A 26,870-nucleotide genomic window follows, 5' to 3' on the forward strand; every position below is an offset into this window, starting at 1 on the left:
TAACCAATAAAAGAAGGCTTCTCATTGGCAAAGAATTTCTCCGATGAACCAATCATAAATAATCATCTATTGGTGTCACCGTAAAAAGGCGTGGTGCCCAAGCAGCCCAGGCGGGAAAAGTTTGTTTTGATTTTCGCTTTTGGTGAAAGTTCCTCGGAAAATTCACACCATTTTGTAGCGTTTTCTTGTCGTTTGGGGATGGCTTCCTCATCCCAACCAAGCGGAGTGGTAGTTTGGGAATGGGAAGAAAGATCTAAGCTTTGGATTCCTTATGAAGCTGCCGTTGCCCAGTTCTTAGAAGACAGCTACTCGAGATGCAAGCAAAGAGCGTCTAGAAACTCCACAGTCAGTTTGGGAAAGTGTTGTTCTAGTTTGCACTGCTATGAAGTTGATCTTGTCAGTATGGAACAAATGAATGTAGGAACAGGTAAAGAGTCTTGCATAGTGCAATTTTTAAATTTGATTACTTTCTCAAGTGGTTTAAAATATTGAAATTTATAATAAGTTCTGAAGTCACTTCAAGAGCAAACCGGAAGTGGAACAGGGTTAAGTTAATGAATAACTTTTACTACAATAAATATCTATGGCGGATAATTTACTATAAAAATTACATGTAACTAGAAAATAAGCAACACAACATAACCAAATGGCCAGGGCTTAAACTTCAAATGTGATTCATTAACTTACAAACAAAAATTATTACTAATTCAGTCTATTACAGGTCTCTCTGTAGCTGTAATGGTATAGATGTCTGTCATTTGAGTGGACCACATAGTTAAATGAAGGATTTGGTGCAAAAAGACGGTAGTAATTTTGCCACAAATGAACATTGCCAAAACAACTCCAAATTTTGTGTGTGTGTGTTTGTTTACATAAGTCAAAACAGTGTACTGTTTTTTTGCTGGCATTAACTTTGTTTTTGAGAAATAACATATGAAAAATACTTGGTTTTTCCAGTTGGCATCTTAAGGAGTTCCTTTATTTTAGTACAACAAAGAAACTACTAAAGACATCGACTGGAGAAACCGGTTTTTTTGCATGTGTTATCTCTTAAAAATGAAGCAAAAGCTAGCGACAATAAAACCAGGGCAATGTTTCACAGGCGTAAGCAAACCAACATGTGAAATTCAGGTGTTTTGGCAATGTTCATTTGAGGCAAAAAACACTTCTGCCCTTTTTACACCAAACCCGTTAAATCAACTTTTGTTTTAATCCAAACTGAACAAATGTAATCAATTTCAGGGATGATACGAAAGGTTCAGAGAAGTGTTTACCCAAGCAATTCCCTCCCAGGACAGGGAATAAGATGGGAATGGTATGGTGACGTGACGTGGATGGCATATGACATCCCCACATCTGAAATAATTGAAAAAGAATCGAGTTCTTCGAGTAACGTGCTGGATTTATCCAATACTCCAGTTGGCATTCCAAACGTTATACAGTTTTCTCATATGTGGCAGACAAATAAACATACAGGTTTCCAAAGGAAAGTGCGAAGGTTATCTGGTCAGAGTTACCCTTTAGCCACAAGTCCCTTGAATGCTACTAGAGGATCTCCGAGTAAGGGGGCTAGTGCATCAACTGCGATCAATGGTCGCATGGTTTCCAGTCATACCAAACCTTTGAAAACTACTGTTACAAAGAAAGGTACAAAATCTGCCAGTACAGCGATAAGCACAAAGAAATTAAAAAAGGAGCATTCCCAAGGTACAGTATGTTAGCCCTTTGATTTCTAGCAGTGAGCAATATCTAATTTCGCCTTGTAATTTCAATACATTATCAAGCCAACTCTTGATGAGAATACAGAAAATCATCAACAAGCCTGAGAGCCACTTGTAAATAATACTCAGTTATTAAACCATGGGGAGATGCAGTGGCCTAGTGGTTAGTGTGCTGGACTCCAGATAGAACAGTCTGGGTTCCAGTCTTGGTGGGTGTCATTGTGTTATGTTCTGGGGCCAGACACTTTACTTTCAAAGTTAACCTCTGATCTCTCTATCCAGTCATATAATTGAGTAGGTAGCAAATTGTTGGGACAATCTGACAGAAATACTAGGGAGTAACCTGTGATGAACGAACATCCCATCCAGTGTGGAGTAGTTAATACTCCTAGCTTCTTCATGCTACAGATTTGGATTTAACCATCAAGAGTTATGGGCTTAAAAGGGCTTAACCATATTCTCAACAATGGTCAGACATTATTGCTGGCTCAAGAGAGGCCCGCAACCCTAATCTTGACAGTGACCAGCGGATTGGGTTTTACGCGTGTGCGCCACGTTAATAAAAGGCGAACAGAAAGCAGAAGTTGAAAATTTTGTTCTTCCACTAAAAACGATTGGAATGCGAAACATGTGTCAATCATGACAGTTTGTTGTAACACCGGAAGAGAAAAATCTGTTCTCCAAGAACGATAAGAATGCAAAAGATGAGTCAATCTCTCAACAGTTTGTCACATAAGATCGAGGCTTCTGTCACATGGAAGATTGCAAACATTACAATTTGCAGACGTTGTTTTGTGGGTGTTGCTTTTGAGAAAATTTGCTGTGATTGTATCACAGATAAACCAGGGCAGAGAGAACAACAACAACAACGGTTATTCTCAAGAAATTCGTTATAACACTGACTGACAACATAGCAAGTTTATCGACCAAGGAAAATCACATATCAATTCACACCGCGTGCTCGACTACACTTCACAAAACTTTCAATCAAAAAACAACTCTGACTGGTTCGCGGTGGGTTTGCAACAATTAAGTGTGACGTGTTATTTAGAATAATTGTCTTTTGTCCAGTGATTTATCATTAATCATGCCACGTTACTAAAAGGCGAGCACAACATAGCGAGTTTACCGACTGAGAAAAATCACATCTCAATTCACGCCGCATGCTCGATTACACTTCCCAAAACTGTCAATCGAAAAACAACTTTGATTGGTTCGCGGCAATAGGAAACGATAAAAACATGCATTCCTTGCGTGCTGCATTACTCGGAATAATTGTCTTTTGTCCATTTTATCATTTATTTATCGAGAGTGCGTCCTTTTCTAAGTGCATCAAGGCCCGCACTTTCTAACCTGTGGTTACCACTAGTTATGTGGATAATTCTCTCATATTACAAATTTGGTACTGGTTATACTGCATGTAATTAAAGATGCAAAATTAGTCCAGACAAACTGGGACAAGATTTTTTTCTGTGTCAGGTTATGTACATTTATTATTCAACAGATGCGCGCGCTGCCCATATATGGTCAAAATGTTAACGATATCTGTCATCCGTACATAACAGATATCCTGCGATATTTTTAGGTTGCGAAGATTCGTCCGAAATCTTGTAAAGCGCTGCTTAATTACAGTTTTTCTATGTGCAAAATGTGTTTCGTTGCCAATTTGTTGAATAATAAAACAATTATCCTGCTCAATCTTGCGGAATATTGTCTGATTTTAGCCAACTCGGCCTACGGCCTCGTCGGCTAAGTACTGTCGATTGCATCTACCTGTGAACGCACGCGCTGAAAACATGTTTTCAAATGATGTCAAACGTCAGCGTTTCAGGTGTCAAACTTTGAAGTTTAGCAGTTCGTAACGGCAACTTTCGCGCTGAAAATTCAACACATTCCGGTTTCGAAATGGCGGAAAGATTAGATATAGAAACTTCTTCTGAGAAACTGATGCTGATCTGTGTCGATATGCATACACAGGTTCACTTGAATCATTTCTAGTGTAAAGTTTCGCCCGTACTCAGTGTTTATGGTGAGTATTTTGAGTGCAAAAGTTTGCGTTTCGGTCGGCTAAACTTCACAGTTTGACACCTGAAACGCTGACGTTTGACGTCATTTGAAAACATGTTTTCAGCGCGTGCGTTCACAGGTAGATGCAATCGACAGTATCAGGCGATATTCCGCGCGATTTCGCAGGATAATTGTTAAGTATCTTAGTATACATATGGGTACAAGATGGGTTATTTGATTACTAGATGCCCAACTATGTGTACAGGTGTTTCAAGAAAATTTGAAGAAGGCAATTGTTTGAGAAGCAAAACTGACTGTTTGAAATATATAGTTGTCTTGAAATACTGCAAAATTCGCAGAACTAACATTAAAAAAAAAAAAATGAAAATCAGTTAAGGGGAATGCATGTTTTTGAACATGATTTATTTGTGGTTCTACTTTCTTCATTGCTGCAGGTGCCACAGCTGTTGATCCAATCTCTGAATTCTGTGATGATTTGGAAACAGCTCCAGATGAGGTACTAATACTGTAGCTGTGAATATTCTTATGGTGCAATTACAGCTGAAACCTAATAACTTGAAACTTTTTGAATTCCCCTCCAAGGCTTTTCTTAATTATTTACACTTGATAACTCAAACTCCCAAGAACTAAAGTATTTTCTAATAATTATTTCCCTTGAAATGTTTGAGTTATCGAGATTCAACTCTTGGAACAAAATTGACCAATCAAAATGTCAATAGAGAACGAAGTAAATGAACCAATCATGTTAAAAAACACAAATGATAGTTGTGGAAGATGTGCTTTGGGACATGGTAGACTTATTGACTGGTTAGTTTTGATCCTAAAGTTTGAAAGGTTCTCACGATCAGCAGTTTCACTTTGGCAGGATAGAATCTGTTGAGTGTATATGTTTTACTATTTTTTTTGGTTTAATATTTTTCAAACCAGTTCAGATGTTTGTTTTTTATTGTCTCATATTCATTATCAAAATGAGGGAAATAAGATAAATACTGGTTTGAAAAATTTTAACCCAAAGATAAATTTGAACCGTATCATACTGTAATTATACAGTATGCACTGTGTGTATGTCATACCTGATGATGATGTCCTGAAAATTTATAGCATCAAGAAGCATACATTCAGTCAATTCTTTATTTTTCTTTTCATTATAAATCCAAGTATTTTATTTTTGCATTTTATTGCAGAAATAAAATTTTTCATGATATTAATTTTGTTGATAATCTTATGATCTTTTTCACAGGACTGTGCTATTTGTTTTGAAAAGCTCTGCAATATCTCCTCATTTGATGAGGAATCTGAAAAGAGTGAAGAAGCACAACCTTCCAGCATCAAACAGCTCAACCAATGCAAACATGCTTTTCACGCTTCCTGTCTGCAAGCAATGTATGATAGTGGAGCTAAAGTAAGTAGGAGGAAAAGTGCCTTCTTTGTAGTAACTGAGGATAAATGGTATAAATTTCCTGGACACTGTGTGCTTGACATCTCAGCTAGTCATCATCTTTTCTAGTCCTGTATATTTGTATCATTTAAGATGAATAGAGTGACATAGGCTTTTGCTGGTCTTTAGAATCAATATTGTTATGCTGTTTAAAATTAAGTTAACTTAATAATTCTATTCTGAGACCATTTACAAGATATTACACTTTTTTACCTGTAAATCACAGGATGGCAGTTTACAGTGCCCTACTTGTAAAGCAATTCATGGCATTAAACTTGGTAATCAACCAACAAATGGTCGTATGGATGTGCAGCACTTGCACAGAAGCCTTCCTGGCCACCCTGACTGTGGAATGATAACAATTGTCTATGACTTCAGAGGAGGAGTGCAGGTACATAAACCACAGGCAGACCACCCTATGTGTTCGTGGTTAATTATTGTTGTTGACATGAGACGAACAAACGAAATTTTGAAATCTATAAGGGTTACTGAAATAAAGCTCTGGAAATGACATATCTAAACTACATTTCGCTCTAAATATCTCAATAAAGTTTAATGAAACGTTTATCGACTCAATTGTTGTATTTCTTTGCCTGCGCGGGCCGTTTTAAGCGCCTTTTTAACTGATTTAGCCGGCCGAAGGCCGGTTAGATAAAAAGAGGAGACAAGGCTTGCAAGTCGGCGGCCGCCAGCAGCGACCTACTCCACTTCAAACCGGAATTAACGCCAAACTACTGAAAATCTCACCTATCTGATGACGGCTATCGATTGGTGAGTTGTTGCTCTATCTCTTCGCCGAATTTGAACTTCATCCCTCCAACAGTTTCCGAGAAAATCCACGCTGAAATCATGCAGACGGCCTTCTGACTATGATCGGTGCTCAACTCAGCGACCAGAGAAATTCCCAACATGCTGGCCGTTTCAAATTCACCAATCAGGGCTTGAACAAGAACAGCCGGAACAAGAAATGCCAAGAACAGCCGGCGCAGGCGAAAAAAATACAACACATGAGTCGATTAACGTTTCATTAAACTTTATTGAGATATTTAGAGCGAAATGTAGGTTAGATATGTAATTTCCAGAGCTTTATTTAGTAGAATTATAGATTTCAAAATTTGTTTTGTTTGTCTCGGTCACCAACAATAATATACCAATATTACCACCCAATACTAGTGCCAGCCTTTGGTGGCCAGTTTGTCATCAGGTTAACAGGGTTGTACTGTAAATTGTTTTCATCACAGGGACCAGAACATCCCAATCCAGGGAGTAGATACAGTGCGCGAGGATTCCCACGAACATGTTATCTACCTGATAACCAGAAAGGGAAAAAGGTAACTTTGTTTCCTTTGGGTTGTAGAATTTTAAAAATAAGACTGTTGACTGCAGTTAGTTAGGATCTTGTCTAATGCTCCAGTTACAGCAAAGTGGATGAGGCAGTAAGGGTTGGTGGGATGGAGCTAGTGATGTAGTGAATGAGCAAGGGAAGGGGTGAGTGAGTGAAGGTTAGAGGGAATGACTGAATAAGGGCTGGACAGAGGATGAGAGAGGGAAGGAGGGGAAAAGGGTGTGACTTACAGGAGTGAGGGAGGGTGTGGCTGTCTGGAGCTAAGTAGAGGTACAGTCAACTCTCGCCTTGTGGACACCCCGCTATTGCGGACACTCGCTATTACGAACAAAATCCAGATCCCCGGTGAGAGGTTTGATTGGAAATGGCTCCCGCAAATATGGACTCTCGCTATAATGGGCACTAAACAATGCCCGAGCGTGTCCGCTATAATGAGAGTTGACTGTAGTACTATAAAACAAAAAAACTAAAAAAAATGGTTGCAAAAATGTCAATTTGTGTAGTTTACCCCGGGGTAGTCAATCGATAATATTGATTATCGATAACATTCGATAACAATCAATAAAAATCAATTAATTGTTTCAAAAATCGATAAAAGATTTCGCTGTGAGTAATCGATAATTATCGATTTTTCAATCAGGGCTATCAATAATCAATAACAATCGATAAAAATCGATTACAGCGCGAAGCGCGCTACCGTTGCCACCCGAGCAAGATTTTTGATATTTTTTTGACACTTTTGTGACACCGGCTATTTTGATTGGGAGGCGGAGTTAATCAGACCATTTCTAATCGCGTGCGCGGGAAATTGTTAAGGGGCAGCCAGAAAATGAAATCAAGCTACAAAAATCTATTTAGCAGCCAGAAAATAAATTTCCAAGGGCTTCGTAAGTAGAAAGAAAAGAAGCAATCAATACGTCTGAAGCTACTAAAACATATTTATTTCAAATTGAAATAACAAATTTATTTTTTGTCCACAGCAAACATACAACTTCGTGAAAATGCGAACGGCGGCATAAACGATAATGGACGAGCATTACCTTTCTCTTGTTCGTGAGCGGATATTAGACTTGAACCACCAAGAATTAGCTATAGGTCAACGCGCTTTTGCAAGAGAAGTCAGGACTAGTCATAAATTTGTACAAAAAGTTATAAGCAAATGCGATGTAACAAATTCGTCTTTACGTACACCATGAGCTAATTTCCCTGAGCCTCAAATTTACGCTAATTTACCATCCCAGTAAACAGAAACTGACGGTGTGTCCGCTTGAAGCAGAAAAACCAGGAGCAGTGGATCAGCAAGACGAATATCTAACTGTTATCTACAAGTCATATCAAGATGTCCAGCTCGGGTCTCTCGTTTGCCGCCGGGAGACAAAAATAGTACTTTTTCAATGCTAAACAAGCAAACGGATCGAAATCCACCAATCACAGCCTACCAGATGAACCTTAACAATGTTCAAAAGGTTACGCTAGTGGACTATGATTAGTGGGTTTTGATCCATCATGTTTGTTTTCCATGTCTGAAAGTAGGGGCTATTTATGCACCTATCAATGTTAAGCCCGAGGGGGGGGGGGTCGGGCTAACCACGGGAATTTGATCGTGAGGTAGGTCCCCAGGGTAGGGATTTTGATCGTATGTGATGACCCCAGGGTAGGGATTTTGGTCATATATAGAAGGTTTGAAGGGACATCTGACCACCTTTCATGGGGATTTTGACCAATTATTTTGTCCCGGGGGTGGGGAATTTGACATTTTTTTATAGAAAATGTCAAAATCCCCACCCCTTGCCTGACCCCCCCCCCCTCGGACTTAACATTGATAGGTGCATTACGAAACACTGAAAACGGCTGTAAATATTCGCGATCATCGAGAAAAAAACTAGTATCTACTATAATTTTGAGTTTATTTTTATTTACGGTGTATAAAATATGTAGGTCACAGGTTTGTTTCTCGTCTGGATGTAGTTTCTATTTTTAGCTAATAACGCGTGAGAATATACAAAGACCTTGGCAATTATGCCTGGGGACGATGCAGTTACGTTCGAGATACATTTCACACAACAGTATGGTATTTATGCAATATTCCTGCAAGTACTTGTAGTATAAACTGAATAAAATATAACAAGCAGACTTTTGAGAACACTGTCAGGATATCACCAGTAGCTGAGCGACAGAGGAAAACACCGAAATGTAAACAAATGCCGCGCATAATATACATATGAACATTTATCGGTTACAATCCCCAAATCACCAAATTTGAACACAACGGTGGAAAAAGTGATATCTTACAGCTCAGTCCTTAGATACAATCATTTAGAAACTGAAGAGTGGCGATCTACGAGGCTGATATATTTTATTTTGCGAGCCGACCGACAAACTAAAAATACACCAACAAGATTTAATTAATCGCGCATCAAGTTAGACTGTCTCCGCCCACTTTGATTAGTAGTTTTTTACGGTTTTAAAATATTTAATTTCCGCTCTGAAAATGTTTTCCCTGGGTGGACAAGATCTGATATGATCCGTGAAAATGTAAACTACTTGCATTTTATTGATGCCGGGCCCGGAAGAAAATTTGGACGATAAGATTGAAGCTGAGCCAAACAAGGCTAAAATAATTTACATTTGCGTTTGTAATCCCCAATCGAACAATAAAATCAGTTATAAAATCGTGATGCAGTCTCCTTTGTCTCTTGTACAGTACTTGTCAACAGATCATTTTATTGCCACCTTTGAAATCTACATTCAATGCTCCCTCAACGGAAACAGGATGATTTTTATCAATTCCGATAGCAATCAATGAATCCGTTAAAATCGATAAAATTAACACTTCGTCGACTTGTGAGTACCGGTATCAATTTTTATCAATTGCCTGATAAAATCAATATCGTTTAAAATCAATTTATCGATAGATATTGATTTATCAATTGATTTTCCGATATCAATTTTTATCAATTGACTACCCAGGAGTTTACGCAAACGTTTTGGACATAGCCCTTCCTCAGTGTGAAACCTTTTTCCATATAAGTTAAGGTAGGGTTGATAAAGTGTAAGAGTTCAGAAGGTTGACTATGTGTAGGAGTTCAGAAGTAAATAGGAGTGCAAGGGAGTGATTCATCCAAGCTCTTGTATAATTTTACTAAATTGGGTGCTTTTCATTGACAATCAATTTATTGTTTGAAAACTTTAAACATTGTGATACCTGTAATCAGTTATGGTTGATGCATAATACATGGTTGCAGAAAAATGAGAAAACAAGTAGAACTATTAAAATTTGTGTACAGCAAATACAGCAAAACAGCGTGTGACTGAGTAATGGTGTTATGCTCGGTTCTATCGATGAATAAATGAGGACACGCCGGCGGCCATGTTGACTATTTTATTCTCTAGGAATTACACGAGCACGAGTTCATCCGGGAACTCGGGATCAGATGATGTAATCATAACGCGAGTAACGCAACGGTAACGTAACATCCCCCCCTCTCCGAATAAAAAAATCAAAACAAAGAACGTCTCTGGAATCTGACACAAATGCAAACCAGTGTCTCAGAGATATGAAAAGGAAACACTCGTAATAAAAATGTTCCTCCTGTGAGGTAATAAAAATGTTCCTCCTGTGAGGTAGCTTAAGCACTGTTTTTGTGTGGAACAAATCAGTTACTATGTTTTCTAGTAAAGACTAAAGTCCTCAAATTTCTTTGGCTTTCGAATTGGCCTTCCTGATCTAGTAGTTTGCTGCATCTCTTGGGTCAGTGGGCCAGGACTGGGAGAGCTCTCACTTGGTTGCTGCTCTTGGTGCTGAGGGGTAGACTCCGTGACGGGCGGAGGGGTGTGGCATTGAGCTTGAGGGGAGATTGCTGCTGTTGGCTGATCTGGCATATGCGGAGTGGGGGCAGCAGGAGTGATCGGTGTTTCTGGCAGGATAGGCTGGAAGGACGGCAATGCTGGAGACTGCTGAGGGATATTTCGTGGAGACGCCGCTGGTCGCAATTGAGCCCGGTTTCGGCGGAGGATGACGTTGCCTGTGTCTATGTTGTACGAACGTGGCGATGGATTGTCGATGATCCGACCATAGAGCCAAGGAGCCCCCCGTTGAGATGGGCGAGGCTTTGCATAGGCATGGGAGCCTAATGGTAGTGGCGGTAGAGGAGGATGTGCGTACTTGTCATATTGAGATTTAGAGGCTTCTCTGCGGAGAGTGATTTCGGAGCTGACTGTCGAAGGATCTGCAGGCTCGGGTTTGAGCAGGTTTTCTGAAGTTGGGAGTGTGGAGCGAGTACGTCTGCCCATTAACCTCTGGGCTGGGGAGAAGGAATAGCCACGAGGAGGCGTATTTCGTATGTTGAGTAGAGCCAGGTAAACATCGTGGGACTTCTTAAGAGTAGATTTGGCATCATGTACAGCTGCCTCAGCTTTGCCGTTGCTGCGGGACCAGTAGGGTGACGAGGTGATGTGTTCGAACCCATACGTCTGGGCAAATTTCTTGTAGTCGTTTGAGATGAACTGGGGGCCATTGTCTGTGAGACAACGCAGAGGTATGCCGTGACGGGCAAAGTGGGCTTTGGTGATCTCAACAATGGTGGTGGATTGAGTGTTGATCAGCGGATCCAATTCATAGAAATCGCTGAAATGGTCCACAGTGACCAAATACTGCTTTTGCTCAAATTCGAATATGTCTTGTGAGACAAATTGCCAAGGTAGTGTGGGGGTAGGATGTGAGAGCATAGGCTCAGTGGTGGCTTGCTTTCCATACTGGGCACAAGTAGGGCACATCTGGCAAAATGTTTCTATGTCTTTGGACATGTTTGGCCAAAAAACTGCTTCTCTAGCAAAACGAAGGCAGTATTCAGCTGATCTGTGGGACTGATGGATCTTTTTCAGCATGCTTGGCCGTAGGGCAGTAGGTACAATGGCACGAGTAGACTTGAGGAGGATACCATTTGAAACACTGAGCTCTTCACGAAAATGCCAGAAAGTCTGAAGTTGGTGGGGTAGGTGTTCTTTAGTTGGTGGCCAACCATGTACGATGTACTGTTCTAGCAGTAGCATGTCTCGGCATGATGCTGTGGCTTTGCGTAGCTGTTCGCGAGTTATGTCAGTTAGGGCTGGCGAGGTGGGGTCCAAGTGAGAAAGATGCACTCGAAAGACTTGAAAGGTTTCCGGTATGGAGGGGGTGGCGGGGTTGTCTTGACACGGGGCTCTGGACAGGGTGTCTGCTAAGTGTAAAGAAGAACCTTTTCGGTACACCACAGTAAAATTGTAACGCTGTAGGAAAAGCATCATTTTCTGCAGGCGTTTCGGCGCTGAGGCGAGGTCCTTCTGAAAGATTGACTGAAGGGGTTGGTGGTCAGTGTGGACGGTGATGTTTGACTTTCCCAGAAGCCACTGGTCAAATTTGTTAAAAGCTTCAACTATGGCCAGGCACTCTTTTTCAATCTGTGCATAACGCTGCTCGGTCGGGGTTAGGCTCTTGGAGCTGTATGCGATGGGTTGTAGAGAAGACTCGTCAAGGATGCTGTCACCATGTTGTGTACTGGGCTGCAGGAGTGCTGCTCCAAGACCATAATCTGAAGCGTCCACTTGAAGGACAACTGGTGCATTTACGTCATAGTATGCCAGGCATGGTGCAGAGGTGGCGAGAGCTTTGGCTTCGTCAAAGGCTTGTTGGTGTTTTGTTGACCATAAAAATGGCGTGTCTTCCCTGGTGAGGTTGCGTAGGGGTTGGGTGACGCTGCTGAGCTGCGGACAGAACTTACTGAGGTAGTTGATAGCTCCTAGGAATCTGCGGATTCCGTGTTTGTCGGTTGGAGTGGGCATGGAGACTATAGCTTGAACGGTGACCGGGTTGGGCTGAAGACCATCTGTGGTGATAACATGACCCATGAAGGTTGCTTCACGGACGAGAAATTTCATTTTGTGCACATTCAGCTTGACATGATGCTGTTCGAACCGCTCAAGTACTGCAATGAGGTTCCGGTCGTGGTCCATTCTGGCTTTGGTGTCGGTGGCGCCGCAGCCCGGGATGAGAATGTCATCGGCAATGCTGATTACTTGGAGTCCTTCAAGGACCATATGGATGCGACGCTGCCATTCTTCGGATGCAGACGATATGCCAAATGGAAGTCTTGTCCATCTGTAGCGGCCCCATGGTGTGAACATGGTGGTCATCAGGGAAGATCGCAATGTCAACGGGATGTTTTGAAAGGCTTCCTTGACATCGATCACGGATATGTATTTTACCCCATGCAGTTTGTGAAGGTTTTCTTCCAAGGTTGGGATGATGTATTTGGGGCGTCGTATGGCTTTGTTCAGGGTCTGTGATGGGTCCAAACAGATCCGAATTTTCCCCGGCTTGGTAGGGGTTGGTTCTCGCTCTCTTATGACCATGTTGGATATCCAGTCTGTTGGCTGGGAGACTCGTACTAGCTGGCCGGTGGCCTCGTAGTTATCCAGTGCCGTTTTGATAGCGTTCAGCTTTGAGATGGGTTGGCGGTGGATAGGGGCATGAGAGGGTTTGACATTTGGATCCAGGTCAAAATCAACAGGTGGGCCGAGGTAGCCAAGTCCCTGAAAGAGCGAGGTGCAGTTCTTTGAAATGAAATCCAGTGTTAAAGTTCCTAGCTTAGGCCAGATCCGCATTGAAGTGTTGGGGGGCGCCGGGGGTGGCCCAGCTGCCGATTCTTGAGACGTTTCAGGGCCAGTCATTGGGGGAAGTGGAGTGGTGCTTGTGGAGCATTTCCTTATGAAGTCAGCATTTAGAGTAAGCACGCCAAGTGTTTTGCTGGCCTCTGTACTGAGTAGGGCTGGTTGGTCTGTGTTGATGATTTGGAAGGTGAGGATGCATGTTTTGCTGCCCTTACTGGTTTTAAGAGTGACCTGACCAACAGGCTTGATTGGTGGACTGGCATAGGGTAGTATCACAGTTTTGGTTGGCAGAACTTTAGCCCAGGGCATGTTTGGGAGATGGCTGGATGGCAGTGTGTTGCAGGAAGCTGCTGAATCTATCTGGAAGGGGACCTGTGTGCTATGGCCAGAGTCTGGGCTTGTCAAGTCTAGTAAAACGAAATGGCCTTTGTCAGCCTGGGCCCGGTGGAGAGGGGGCGGTGCCGATGGAGTGGTGTCAGCATTAGAACCTGGTTGCTGGTCTGAGAGGGTGAAGCAGTTCTCATATTGAATGCCTTCCTCAGAAGGAGCGTAGGAGCTTTCCTCTTGATCAATCATCCGAATGTGCGCTTGCCTGGGGTCCGGTGGAATAGGCTTTTGGGAGGTTGGTTTCGAGCTCCGGTGGTCTTTGGCAGCCTGTTGGCAGACGTTTGCGAAGTGGCCTGTTTTGCGGCAGTAGTTGCAGGTTTGTCCTGAAGCTGGGCACATGTTACGGGAGTGTGGTTGTTTGCTGCCACAGAAAAAACAGGGCCTGTTGGGAGGTTTAGTAGATCTGCTAGGATAGCTGTGGGTGCCTTTGTTAAAGAACGTGGATGTGGTGTAGTGGACCTGTTCTTCTATGGTTGAGCTAGCCAACAGCGTGTTTGTGTGTTGTGCGGCTTCAAATGAGATGGCTTGACTCACCACAAATGCCAGGGTGAAAGGTGGGTCCTCAGGTTTCCGCTGGCCATCTCTGTAAAAGATATCTTCTCGGAAACGGCTAAAAGATTCGTTGAGGCCGAAAAGAAACTTGTCCCTCATGAATTGGTCTGCGTGTGCACCGAAAGAACAGCGGCCTGCGGCGGTACGTACTGCGGTTTCCCACTCTGAAATGGAGGTTTGCTGTGCTTGTGACATTTTCGTCCAGAAGTGGTAACGATCCTGCATCAAGGTGCTAGCGCCAACATAATGCTCCTTGATTTTTTGGAGCCAGACCCAGGGTTTTCCAGCGTCGTCGGCTGGTATCTTGGACGCGATAACGTCGTCTAGAGTGTTCCATTCAGCGGCAGGAATTGCACTACGAAGGACAGCTAGTTCGAAGGGTCTCTTCGCGGGGATGTAATGATCGGTCGTTTCGGTGAGTCTGTCTTTAGCAGGGTTTCTGTACCCTTCAAGTAAGCAGTAGTCGTGGAACCGGGTTTCCCAGTGTCGGTAGTGGTCACGATTAGATCGCACGGCTTGTACATCGAGGATGGGCTTGTCGTGTTTTGGCATGGCGCGAGTGATGCAATGCTGTTGAAGCTTTCAGTTGTTCTTGACGTATTTGTTGGAGCGCTTTCGACGAGTAGCTCGCTCGGTAGAAAAGAAAAAGAAGAGTCGAGGCTGGATGCTAAGCTAAACCGCTTCTGACACCAGGTTATGCTCGGTTCTATCGATGAATAAATGAGGACACGCCGGCGCCCATGTTGACTATTTTATTCTCTAGGAATTACACGAGCACGAGTTCATCCGGGAACTCGGGATCAGATGATGTAATCATAACGCGAGTAACGCAACGGTAACGTAACAATGGCAGGTTCCTCTCTCAGCTTTACCTCATTTAATGTTGCCCATGCAATAATCCAATTATTATAAATTCAAATGTTGTTTTCTTTAAAAGTGCTTAAATGTTGTTCTCCTTTTGCAAAAGGTTTAGGGAATGTAACCCCTTCATCAGTTGCAAAGTTCAAAATCGTCACTTTGCGACAGATGAAGGGGTCATTCTCAAAACGTTTCGCAAAACGAGAACAACATTGTAAGCACTTTTAAAAGAAAAATATTTTTATAGTAGTTATTATTTAGTTGATAATCCGATTATGATTGATTGGTTGGGTTCTGATAGTCGATTTGTGAAATGTTAACTGATTCCTAACCCTAATTCTTTTACTGACAGGTTTTGGAGCTTCTAAAGAAAGCTTGGCAAAGAAGACTAATTTTCACCATTGGCACTTCCTCAACAACTGGTGAAGAGGGCACAGTGGTTTGGAATGAAATTCATCACAAAACGGAAGCATTTTCAAACCATATGGGACATGGTTTTCCTGACCCAAACTATTTAGACAATGTTCTTGCTGAACTAGCAGCACAGGGTGTTGAAGACGACAGTTAAAGGGGCACACGCACCAGGATATGTCATGGACCAAGTAAACTTTATAGGAAATAGTATAATGTAAATTCAATTATTCTAGTTTTAGCAGCTTTGATATGTTATGAGGAAAAGACTATGGAGAAGATTTTAATGTTTTGTTAATGGTTTCAAGGCTGTAAATATTTCTGGGTTTTGCCTTAGTTTGTCCATGTTCTTGTTAACCCTTCTAGAGGAAAGTTAAAATTGTTTAATTTGACCAATCAGCTTATGCATTAAAGGGGGGCTGGGTAGGGGTACTCCCTATAGTAGTCTAAATGGACACTCTATTCTGGGGTGCCATTTTTATGTTGGAGTTATATAAAAGGTTAGAGATTCCACTAGTTGACATAAATAAGAAGGAAAAAATGTCATTTGAGAATTAAAAAGGGCTTTTTAAAATATCGGTTGAACGGTTAATTTATGTATGGTTTATGAAAGGCTAAGGGTTCCGACCTTAAGGGAGAGCGGGCCTCCTGTTTACTGGTAAAATACTTTTTTGAGTGCCCCTCGATCCTGCCCTCCCCCCCCCCCACTGGGTTGTAGATTAGCGGATGGACACTTACTTAGTAGCATGCTCTCAAACATGTTGACAAGGTTTTGGTACTTGTAGTAACTGGCTGATATAAATTATGTTAGTATGTTGGGCCAATAACTTCATCAATAATTTATAATATGTGAAGATGTAAAAATTCACTCTCTTATACGAGTGTTCAGTAAGACTCACAGTCACTTGTCACTGGCTACACTCCACTGCGTCATATATATAGCTCAGTTTGTAATAAAGTAGTATTTTGCACCAGTATTGGAAAGTTTCTGAGCTTGAATCCCACTGATGATTCAATTTTACTGAGTGTTCTTTGCAATTACTTTGTTAAAAGTTGCTCCACAGATGTAAAGTTTGTTATAACATGTATTTGCAATGTTTGTATAGTATTCTGGACAATGTATTTTGGATCTTGTTACATGTACAGACTGTATTTACCTTTATTCTGTATAAAAGCTTCAGAGACTGTCTATTCCTTTCTTGACTAGAGAAGCTGACAAGATGTTTCAAGTGATAGTTACCTAATCCACCCCAAACCCATCTTTGAAGCCCTTGTTGGATCAAGTACAGAGCTTCTCTCCTCCGCAGAGGTTCCCTAGGGGTGCATTCATTGTAAAAATCCGCTGGGTAAGGTGAGTGCAGGCGCAAAAGAAGAGTGATCCACTTCGTTTTCTTGTGCCTGCACTTACTTCCTACAGCTGATTCTCCGAAAACCTCTCCGAGTTTCCTCTGCAGAGGAGAGAGATACAGGGCATGATAAAAACTGGAATTCCAGCTTGCTTTATAGACAAGCACCTCTCAATCAAAATTTGCTTGCTCAGGGCAATTGCATACTTGTCTTAGTTAACTTTTTTATGATGTCCTTGGCAGTCAGCTTGCTTGGGTCCTTGTCCATGAAAACTTCCTTGCCCAGCAGGAAAATCCACCTGTCCTGAACCACTGGACAGCATTTTTTTCAAGCCCTGCATGTATCCCAAGTAGTTTAGCTAAATCAAGTTGTCAGAATTTTGTGTCAATTCTCTAAAAATGTAGCAAGTATCTGCGCTGTTCTGTTCTCGCTGGTTTTTTCCAATGATTAAATTATTAATTATTATTTGTATTCATATAAATTTACAAATTTTATTTTGCACACATGACCACTGTCCAGAAATGTGACAATGACAGTGCCAGAAAGACGAACACAGAGGGGAGGAGGAAGGAACGCGAGGGGAGACAAACAGAGAACAGAGAAAAACAAAAATAAGCCCTGCATGTATCCCAAGTAGTTTAGCTAAATCAAGTTGTCAGAATTTTGTGTCAATTCTCTAAAAATGTAGCAAGTATCTGCGCTGTTCTGTTCTCGCTGGTTTTTTTTCCAATGATTAAATTATTAATTATTAATTTTTGTATTCATATAAATTTACATATATTTTTAATTTTTGCATTCAACATGACCACTGTCCTTTTAGAAATGTTGACTTAATGACAGTGTCTTCAAGTAATATATCAGTACGACACACAGCAGGGTATTTTTGAGGTTTATGGATAGTCGATGAAAAACTGTCTCGAGTGTGTGATGTATCTTTTCAATATACAGAGTAAACAGAGAAATAAAATCATAAAAAATCAATGCTAATTAGGACCGGCCCCAAAACCTCCTTTGTGGTTATGATTTTCTTTGTTTTACATGTAACTTGATGAGTTATTGATGAGGTTGAGGTGTCAAATTCTATTGATCATAACCAGCCATTTTACTGATTTTAAACTTCCTGTTACAAGGCAAAGTAGTGAAGACATTCAAACTAGTTTTCTCTATGAAAAGGATAATTATTTAACATAGGATATAGGGTGGAAGACGTTTTAATTACCGTTTTATTCTAAAAAGAGGTTTTGTGAGCTAGTCTTCCATTGGAAGGTGTATTTTATGCCATCAGTGACTTGGTAATGCAGATCTCTTTGTTTGTACATACATATAGTTTCAACATTTGTAATTTATAATGTTAAATTAAGTAACGTAATTATGTAAGTTATTTGTAACGAAGAAGAGGGGACTTTTCCCCTCAGCTATGGATTTTGATACTAAATAAAGTTTTAATTGCATCATTTTATTATTAGTAGTAGTTTAAATATTATTGTTGTTATTATTATTGATTCAGAAGAAATCATTCGATCATCGTCATCACCATCATCATTACTCAGGCTTCGTCACGAGTCTTAAAATGCAAGCCGTATTGTTTCAACTTTTTCTTTTTTGTTTTTGTTGTATTTGGTTGCCAAATAGGGGGTCATTATGCCAGGCGTTCTGTTTGCTATTTCTTGACCAGGTAGTGTGGTGGGAACATAAATGCAAGTGCTTCCCTTTCAACCACGGTGAGCTCTGGATGCCAGAGATCTAACATCAGGACAACTCTTTCACTATCCGTCCCTTTGTGCCATGCTTCGTGGAGAAAAGAATCATCAAACAACAAAAGCTCTCCGTCCTTCCATTTCCTTTCCTCGCCATTCACACTCAAACCACATCCATAAGGCACAAACAAAGGCAAGTGGCACCTTATCCTGCAGTTTGTTGGACCGTAGTGAGCGGTTATGTGTGTTCCAGCTTGGAGAATTGAAAACAACGCATTACCAAATGAACATCCCCTCATCAGTGGTTCGACAGATTCTATGATCTCCACAGTTTTTGGACACATCTTGCAGTTGTTTTCAACCCTTTCACCTTGGTTAAACAGATGATAAACTAACCATTCTCCTTCAGCAGTTGTATTTTTAAACCATCCTTCACCTGTGTTTAATCGAATCTGTTTAAACTCTGATTTTATCTGTACAAAATTCTCTGAAGAGATTAAAGATCTGAGTTGTTCAGAGGCATAGTCATGCCATGGCTTAGAGGCAAGACCTTCAAGATAAAACACTGTAGGCTTTTGGGCAGATAATAGGTCATCTTTGCCCTCTTGTGTCCTGTAGTATTCAATTCCTTTATACAGGCGTTCAAGTCCAGTTTTGTCTTGTCTTTTACGCACAAACTCTTCAAACTTCTTTGACAGGATTTCAGCAGTAGTCGAGTGGTCGTGAGAACATCGAAGACATTCGGAGGATGAACAAAAATTTGTGTCATCTGAGCTCGATTTCCGGCCATCGCCTTGACGACTGAACACTTTGGTCAAAAAGGTTGCAATAAACAATACAGCTACAGCTACGAGAGCTTTAAAGAAAAAATCGTGCACAAACGAATAGCTTTGTGAAACGAAGTCTTCCACATCCGCCATGTTTGTTTTGGTGAAATGTAGGTCCAGTCCCCTCGCCTCTTTCTGCAGTCAGCCAATGCGCGCAAACCGGACACGCCCTTTGCGTGCCAATAAAGTACAGTAGAACCCCGGTAACTCGAACTGGGATAACTCGAAAACCCCGCTAACTCGAACTAAATTTCGTTTCCCTTGATCAAAATTTGGGTCAAATTTACCCCGATAACTCGAATCCTGGTTCTTGCAACTCACCACGGTTGCCCAAATATTAGAGTAACAAAACAGATTACGTATTTGACAGCCTTTTTCCACTCTTATCCTAAGAATTTATGATCGTGTTAGAGTTTCTGACGAGATAAGTTTAATTTGCACTGTGCTGTGTACTAAAGTGCTGTAAAATCAGTTAACTATCAATTATTAACTTGGCAAATTAAATATTCAATCTACCCCGATAACTCGAAACCCCGCTAACTCGAACAGTTTTTCGTTTCCCTTCAGAGTTCGAGTTACCGGGGTTCTACTGTATACAGTCAACTCTCTCTAAAACGGACACCTTCCGGACCGGCTCCAACTGTCCGTCTTAGAGAGGTGTCCGTCTTATAGGGAGTTTAGTTACAGTAAAATGACTGAAAAACGGCTGAATCGGGACCAACACCAAGTGTCCGTCTTATGGAGGTGTCCGTGTTATAGAGGTGTCCGTTAAGAGAGAGTTGACTGTAGATAGCAATTTTCAGAATTTTTTTCAGACATATTGCTTGGAGCTGAGTCACAAAGGTCGCGAGTTCGAATTCTGACTACGCTAGGATCTAAATAGGCGAGCATATTTTTGCTGCGCGGCTCGTACCCTATATCTCTTTCGCGCGCGCGCATTTTGGAACGTTTGTTACGTCACAAATTGGTAAACTCTTCAATTAATTGAAGGCTATTAATTTTATTATCCCCAATTTAGTATTTTTAATATAAGTTTGAGACACTTTCCAACTATGGACACAAGTACTTCATTTCTACTGCACGATCTGCCAGATTCGATAATACTGCAAATATTTTGTAAATTCACAATCAAAGAACGCCTTTTCCTGCGTCGAGTGTGTTGGAAATGGAATGACCTTCTCAAGGACTACAGTGTGTGGAAAAGTATCGATCTTAGTGAGGACAGCTCTCTATCCAGCAAAATGAACAACACCATTCTAGACAGCTGGATCACTGCCTGGGGCAAAACAATTCAACATATAGACGTGAGTGATTGTAAATGGCTCACAGATTTAGTCATTCAAAGAGTCGCTCAAAATTGCAGCGATCTTCGTAGCCTGAACATCGAAGGTTGCTTTCAAGTGTCCGACGCAGGAATGGACAAGATAGCTACGAACTGCAAGCGTTTAAAAAGTCTAAACGTTTTCCTAAGCGGAGTGTCGGAAGAAGGATTTGAGCGTCTTATAAAGCAGTGCCGCGAGTTACAGAAAGTGAAGTTGGGAAGCAGAGGGAATTGCCATCGCATGTTAGTATCTGTATGTAGTAATGTGAAGGATTTAAAGGTGATCTCAATCCACGATGTTATTCCATTCGACGAGAGTGAGCCGGTAGTGGATGATCTCTCACTGTGGAGGCTGTGCACGTGTTTTCCAGGGCTAACCGCCATTGATCTTACGTGGTGTTGCTTCATAACAGATGACGCTCTCTTTGCGATTCCTTTTTGCTGTCCTAGCCTCACATCCTTCACTGTTCGGGAATGCCATCAGATTTCAGATCGTGGCATTCGAGCAGTGTTTCAAATTTGCCATGTAAACTTATCAACAGTACACTTAGAGCGTCTTTACAACATCACAGATGTTTTAACCCTTATACCTCAAGATCTTAAACCGTTTCCCAACCTCTCCTACCTAAAGGTGGTCGACACATCGATCTCCGACATCGGAATTGCGAGGATTGCCGAGAAGAGCCCGAACTTAGAGACGCTAATCGTCGGAGAGCATTGTTTCAATCCGTACAACATTCACGGCAGTTTTATCTCCACCATCGCAGAGACTTGTCGAAGATTGAAACGGTTAAAATTATATTCAGGAAGAATGAAAGACAGCTATCTGACCTCCATCGGCGAAAATCTACCGTTTCTAACTGATCTCTACCTGGGTGATTGTCGCGACTGTACATCAAAAGGCCTGGGGACAATTATAAAGCGCTGCCGCTGGTTGCAGATACTGAACATTCAAAACTGCGCGCACGTGACCAGTGATGCATTGGTTCTTATTTCGAAGAATCTCAAAAACCTCAGAGAATTAGAAATTCTTAACTGTAGGTGTATTACAACACTGGACGTGTTAGAACTCAAGAGAAAGCTACCAATGTGTGAAGTCCGGTATTAACCGTTATCCCAGCACGCGACCAGCTCAAAAGATACATTCTCCTGATCTGGCCGCTTATGCTCACCATGAGTTGCGAAAGAAGAATTTATTCTCCCATCAAGGCAGTCCAAGTCACGTAACTGGACCAAGTTCCTATATCGACTGCAGTGACCTGCACCTGTGAAGCTAGAGATTCTAGATTTTGATCAGGGATCGTTTGTGGAGCTTTTATGAGTTCTAAGAGTGTTATGAAATCCACGTAAAGAAAAGAATCACCCCAAAAGATGTCAAGTGTATTCATTAAACGTGGCTGGAGTAAGCAATAGCATTTGACAGTCACTCCCCTACGACTTAAACAATTTCCGCAATAGCGCAATTTTTCCTACATATCGAAAGCATAACATTGCAATTAGAACTAAGGAACTCTAATCCAAGCGAAAGGAAACTTTTTCGCCAGGTCTCACCGTTTCTCACACACTTATTCTTTGCGCTATTGTTTTAGAAATAAGCAAGAGGAAAAAGTTACGATTATTAAAGTGCGTTGCAGTTTTCTGCAATTAACATAATAAACAAAGGATATAATTGTTTTTGTAAGATCTGCACCTCTATTAAGTGATCAGTTTTTGTTCTTCACAATTCATCTTAAACCCACAAGTGGTTAACAATTTACGATAAAAAAGATACTTTTAAAAGTGCTTCACTTTGAGTCAGTACTGGCTAGCGATACAATATAGGACAGGGCTCCTGTTTGATGGGATAAATTGTTCTGCTGTCAGCCAATCAGTTTCGATTCGTATTCCCAAATTTTGCCTGCGTCATTGCGCGCGAAAAAAACTCTTGTCATCAAAACAAACCCAGTTTTAAAACTCCAATAATTTTTATTAAATATTCGCTTATTAATTTATTTACAATATATACAATAAACTTTTAGTTACTATTCGATTTAGAAAATGAAAACTGTATTGTAAAATAACGCTTACAAATCATTTATCACTAAATTACATTGATCTCTGTTCACCAAATCGATCTTTATTCTTTAAGAAAATGGAAACTTCTTCGTCGACAAACTGACAAGACTAAAGCATCTAATTTAACTTTGGTAATAAATAATGGCAATAAAATCTATATTATAAAAAAAAATTATGAATCGGTTCGCTTTACGTAATAAAGCTTTCGTCCAATCGAGGACATTGGCGTTCGGTCTATCAATCAAAATAATTTTACTGGAAGTGAATCGATCGAGACTAAACAAAATTCCGCTCACTGACAAGAATTTTAGCTCAAAAAGTTTTCGAATAAAACCTAACAAATGTTTAAAGCTTAGAAAGATAAATCTGCGGTTTTTTAAGAACACGATCCACCATGGCACTAGCTTCTATAGCACAGCCCCACGAGAAAGTCACACCCGAGCCTCCATGTCCATAGTTGTGCAGAAGATAAGGACACACAGGATCCCACTCCAGTCGAACGTTGCCTTTACGAGCGGGCCGCAGTCCTACCAACACTTCCTCCACGTCCTCGTCTCCATAGTTACGGAGGGGAGGGTAGAACTCCTTGACTTTCTCAAACATTCTTCTGATTGGTGGATAATCGAGCGTGAGATTTCTGTCCCATTGGTTGGGTTGTACCATGCCACCCAGCCATAGTTTGTCGTCACCTCTTGGTAAGATGAACACGAAGCTTTGTCCTTCTTTTTTGGACTCGTCAATGTCTTCGATCAAAGAGATGCACATGGAATGGTTAAGCTTGGGCATCAAGCTTCCGTCGTTCTTCACTTTAATAATCACGCCTGTAACAAGAACAACGAAACCATGATCAGAAAACATTTAATATTATAAAACCCGCTCTACTTGAATAAAACAGCGGACTATAAAGAAAACAGAGAATTATGTAATTTAATCGTAAATAAAAAGCAATAGTTACCTCTCAGAGGGTAGACATCTTCATCTCCTGCCAGTTCTTTAGCGCTGAGTCCAGAGCAATTGAAGATCAGCTGAGCTTTGTATTTTCGTTTCAAGTCTTCTGCCTGATCTCTCAACAGTCCGTGAATTTCATCGTGTACAAAGCGGCAGCCCTTGTCACGACACTGTTTGTAAAGCCACTGCATGTACGTGACTGTGTCAACCATGGGAGCCATGTGTTGGTACGCGTCCACTACACCCGTGTCTGTGTTCACAGCTGACGGAGAACAAAAAAATATGTTAGAAAAGCAGTTTTAAAATAATACATCAACACACAAACCATGGTTTAAAATAGACCCGGAATAGATCATTTCCGGAATTCGCGTTCAACAAAAAAATAAAGGAAACTCTAAAAGTTGATATCATTAAAAATTAAAAGCGAAACACTCGTGTCACTTACCAGTTTCTTGAATGAGTTTGGCATCATGGCGGAATCCTGGCAAGTGATTTAACTCGTTCATCTTTTCCAGCTGGCCAGGAAGATCATTGACCTGAGAGAAAAAGCAGTCAGGAGATAAATATTTCAGCTTGTTTTGTTTGAGCAGGAAACAAGTTAAAGAGTCATCTGTCGTCTTAAACAGACTGCGATAAGAAAGAATAGTTTTTGGTAAATCGACATTTACCTTGTTCTTAAAGAAGAAGACAGATTGTCTCAGGTAGGCTCCAGTTTCCTTTGGATTCATGGCCAACTCCATGAACTTGCCATAGCTGTCCATGCACCAAACCTTGGACCTCTCCAGTGACTTCTCGTCTGTGTGTCGTCCACACACCGCTGGAGGCCACTCCCACAGAGCGCCGGCGATCTCGGAGGTGATGCGTTTACCAGAGGAGACTGGTGAAGCGTACTCTTTTGCTACAACGGTCACTTTATACCTAAGAGAAATAGAGTTAAAAAAAAATGAATTCTCCGACCTGCACGTAAAAGGGGTTTTCAAATGACGTTCAAAATCAACTACGCGTCTAATTTGCTTAGCTATTGAGTTTTGTTTGACTTTTTCCTCTAGTGGTTGCCATGGCAGTGATTGCTTCTGAGATCATGTTGTTCAAAACAAAACCACTGTGGAATGTGTCAAGGAACTTCATATCTATCAAGCTCTCAAAACTTCCCTTTATTCCGGGAACTTTTCGCGCAAAGTCATGACAAGGAAAACTTAGTCATGATTCAGCGTTTCATTTTCAATCAACCAGAAAAATCATTAAGTGACAGTACGATAGGTTTTTCTTATATTGAACTTATATATATAAAAACAGTTAATTAAAAATTCAGAGTGCAAATTTAATCCTACACTAGTTAGGATTTGTATTAGCTTTGGTTTTAGCGGAAAAACAACTCACCCTTTATTCAACAGTTGTAGAGCACTTGTCATTCCAACAACTCCGCCGCCAATGATAAGCACACGAGGAGCTTTGTGAGGATTCTAGAAACGGAAAAAACATTAGACCTTGTCCTTGATTGTTACAATGTTTTTCGAAGACCAAAATCCTATGATATGTTCTCCTTTATTACAGATATCCTTTTGCTTGTCAGTGGTAGACTTACACTTTAACAATTAATAATAATAATAATAATAATAATAATAATAATAATAATAATAATAATTTCTTGGTTATTCGGCGCATACTAACATATGAATATGATCAAACGCAACTTACATCAAATTAATTAAAAACCTTAGAACTTACAAAAAAACGAATAAGAATACGATAAAACTCTCTAGAAGTAGACTTCGCTTTTCGCTTGTGAAAGTTAACCATGACTTAAAAAAATACGCATACGAGCGAATCCCATCAAAGCCTCCACAGTTCAGAATTTTATAACACAAATCTTTCAGTAAATTTACAACTACCAAGAAAAGCTATTTGATCAGTCATCTAAAAGCTACAAATTTTCGTATTTCTGTTTTAGCATGCAAAGAATTCTCACCTTGAGTTTCTTGGAGTTGTCCAAGGTTCTTGTAAACTGCAAAGCCATTTTTTCAGTGGTTTCTTCTTGATTCAAACTGAAAATCCTTCTCAGTGAACTAGTTTCTGTCTTCTTGAGTCTTATGGTGATTTGTTTCACTCTGGCAAGACGCTCCGCATTTTATAGCCATGTTTTACGGGCAGGTATTCAAAATTCGGAAGTGAAACAATAAAATTCCGTGACGTCAAAGAATAGATTTCTTTTCACGTCTGAATGCATGACGAAGCAACTTGTACACATTGTCACAAAACAGTCCACTCACGTTTTATGTTCCGGCAAAGTTTAAATAAGGATATTTTACGCATTTTATCTGCCAAATATACGTATTACACTTTTATCAAGTTATTGCATTGTCACAAAACTGACCATTCGTGCATGTCTGAAACATACTTCTTCGGAAAAAAATTTCACCAGGCCCGAAATAGTTTTATTCAGTTTTACTATTCATTCGATACGTAATTCAGAGTTTTAAGTCACGGACGCGACGCACTCATGCTCAATCTTCGATAGATTGCCGATTGTTGATCCGACATGTCCGGCGATAATTTCCTTCCCCAAGACCCCCATGATAAAGTAGGGCAAAAAGCGCGACCTTTAATCTGGTAGCCTGAATTTCAGGATTTGTCCTCTATGACCAGAGAACGGGTAAATTCAGGATAGTTATCTGGGTATAAAAGATCAAATTTATGTATTACACTCATATCAAGTCTCTCTCTTGGTTATACATACGAAGAATGTGAAGCGTTAGAAAACGTGAGGTTGCCTTCTCTGACGTCAAACTCCATAGCGACCGCGTGGCTAGCAACAGGTGAAGTTGTCACACAATAGATCAGTCACGTACTAGTTTTAAAGCTTTACAAAGATTTACAGCCACGTAAAGCACGTCCAAAGCAGCGAACGCAGCTGTTTTTTCGAATAACCGTCCCGGTTCGCAGGATTGGACGTTGGCAATAAAAAGGAGTATTTTTAAAAATTACCAGTTTGCTAGTTTTGTCAGTTTTCTTAGTCTTTTTTGTGTTCCTCGTATAGCCCTGAATTATAATCGAATCTAACTATATTCGTTTCTTGCGAATTTAAAATTGAAAAAAGTCCTTGGTCCGGAACAAATTAAATTTAAAACAAGAATACGTGCAAAATATTTTCGATCGATTGACGCCCATTATTGACGATACGTGGTGAGGGATTTCCGGTCCTTGTTCTGACAGTCAAGTTTTCAATTTCTCCCAGATTTACCTTATAATATTTAAGAAAAATCAAAATACAAACTAAGCGCATGCGA

At 40.7% G+C, this 26,870-nt stretch overlaps 4 protein-coding genes across 4 annotated transcripts; 2 read left to right on the forward strand and 2 right to left on the reverse strand.

Moving 5' to 3' along the window:
• The first annotated feature begins 93 nt into the window (after positions 1 to 93).
• On the forward strand, positions 94 to 17,168 carry LOC144647206 (putative E3 ubiquitin-protein ligase DTX2). Its single transcript, XM_078506971.1, has 7 exons — positions 94 to 427; positions 1,243 to 1,707; positions 4,184 to 4,245; positions 4,990 to 5,151; positions 5,414 to 5,578; positions 6,429 to 6,518; positions 15,330 to 17,168. Exons 1-7 carry the CDS (start codon positions 199 to 201, stop codon positions 15,543 to 15,545), a joined length of 1,389 nt encoding a protein of 462 aa, XP_078363097.1. The 5' UTR covers positions 94 to 198; the 3' UTR covers positions 15,546 to 17,168.
• Positions 17,169 to 17,347: 179 nt separating this feature from the next.
• On the reverse strand, positions 17,348 to 19,443 carry LOC144647195 (aspartate beta-hydroxylase domain-containing protein 2-like). The gene has a single exon (XM_078506957.1). The coding sequence runs from the start codon at positions 19,350 to 19,352 to the stop codon at positions 18,396 to 18,398; it is 957 nt and encodes a 318-aa protein (XP_078363083.1). The 5' UTR covers positions 19,353 to 19,443; the 3' UTR covers positions 17,348 to 18,395.
• A 779-nt stretch (positions 19,444 to 20,222) lies between these two features.
• On the forward strand, positions 20,223 to 21,789 carry LOC144647194 (uncharacterized). The gene has a single exon (XM_078506956.1). It carries the CDS (start codon positions 20,312 to 20,314, stop codon positions 21,686 to 21,688), a length of 1,377 nt encoding a protein of 458 aa, XP_078363082.1. The 5' UTR covers positions 20,223 to 20,311; the 3' UTR covers positions 21,689 to 21,789.
• Positions 21,790 to 21,817: 28 nt separating this feature from the next.
• On the reverse strand, positions 21,818 to 25,659 carry LOC144647196 (D-amino-acid oxidase-like). Its single transcript, XM_078506958.1, has 6 exons — positions 25,553 to 25,659; positions 24,964 to 25,046; positions 24,252 to 24,501; positions 24,029 to 24,119; positions 23,591 to 23,845; positions 21,818 to 23,456 (listed from the first exon to the last, which is right to left on the reverse strand). The coding sequence occupies exons 1-6, from the start codon at positions 25,598 to 25,600 to the stop codon at positions 22,981 to 22,983; spliced, it is 1,203 nt and encodes a 400-aa protein (XP_078363084.1). The 5' UTR covers positions 25,601 to 25,659; the 3' UTR covers positions 21,818 to 22,980.
• Between the last annotated feature and the right edge of the window lie 1,211 nt (positions 25,660 to 26,870).

Source organism: Oculina patagonica, chromosome 3 (genome assembly GCF_052425735.1).
Source record: "Oculina patagonica isolate OP01 chromosome 3, crgOcupat, whole genome shotgun sequence".
NCBI lineage: Eukaryota > Metazoa > Cnidaria > Anthozoa > Scleractinia > Oculinidae > Oculina > Oculina patagonica.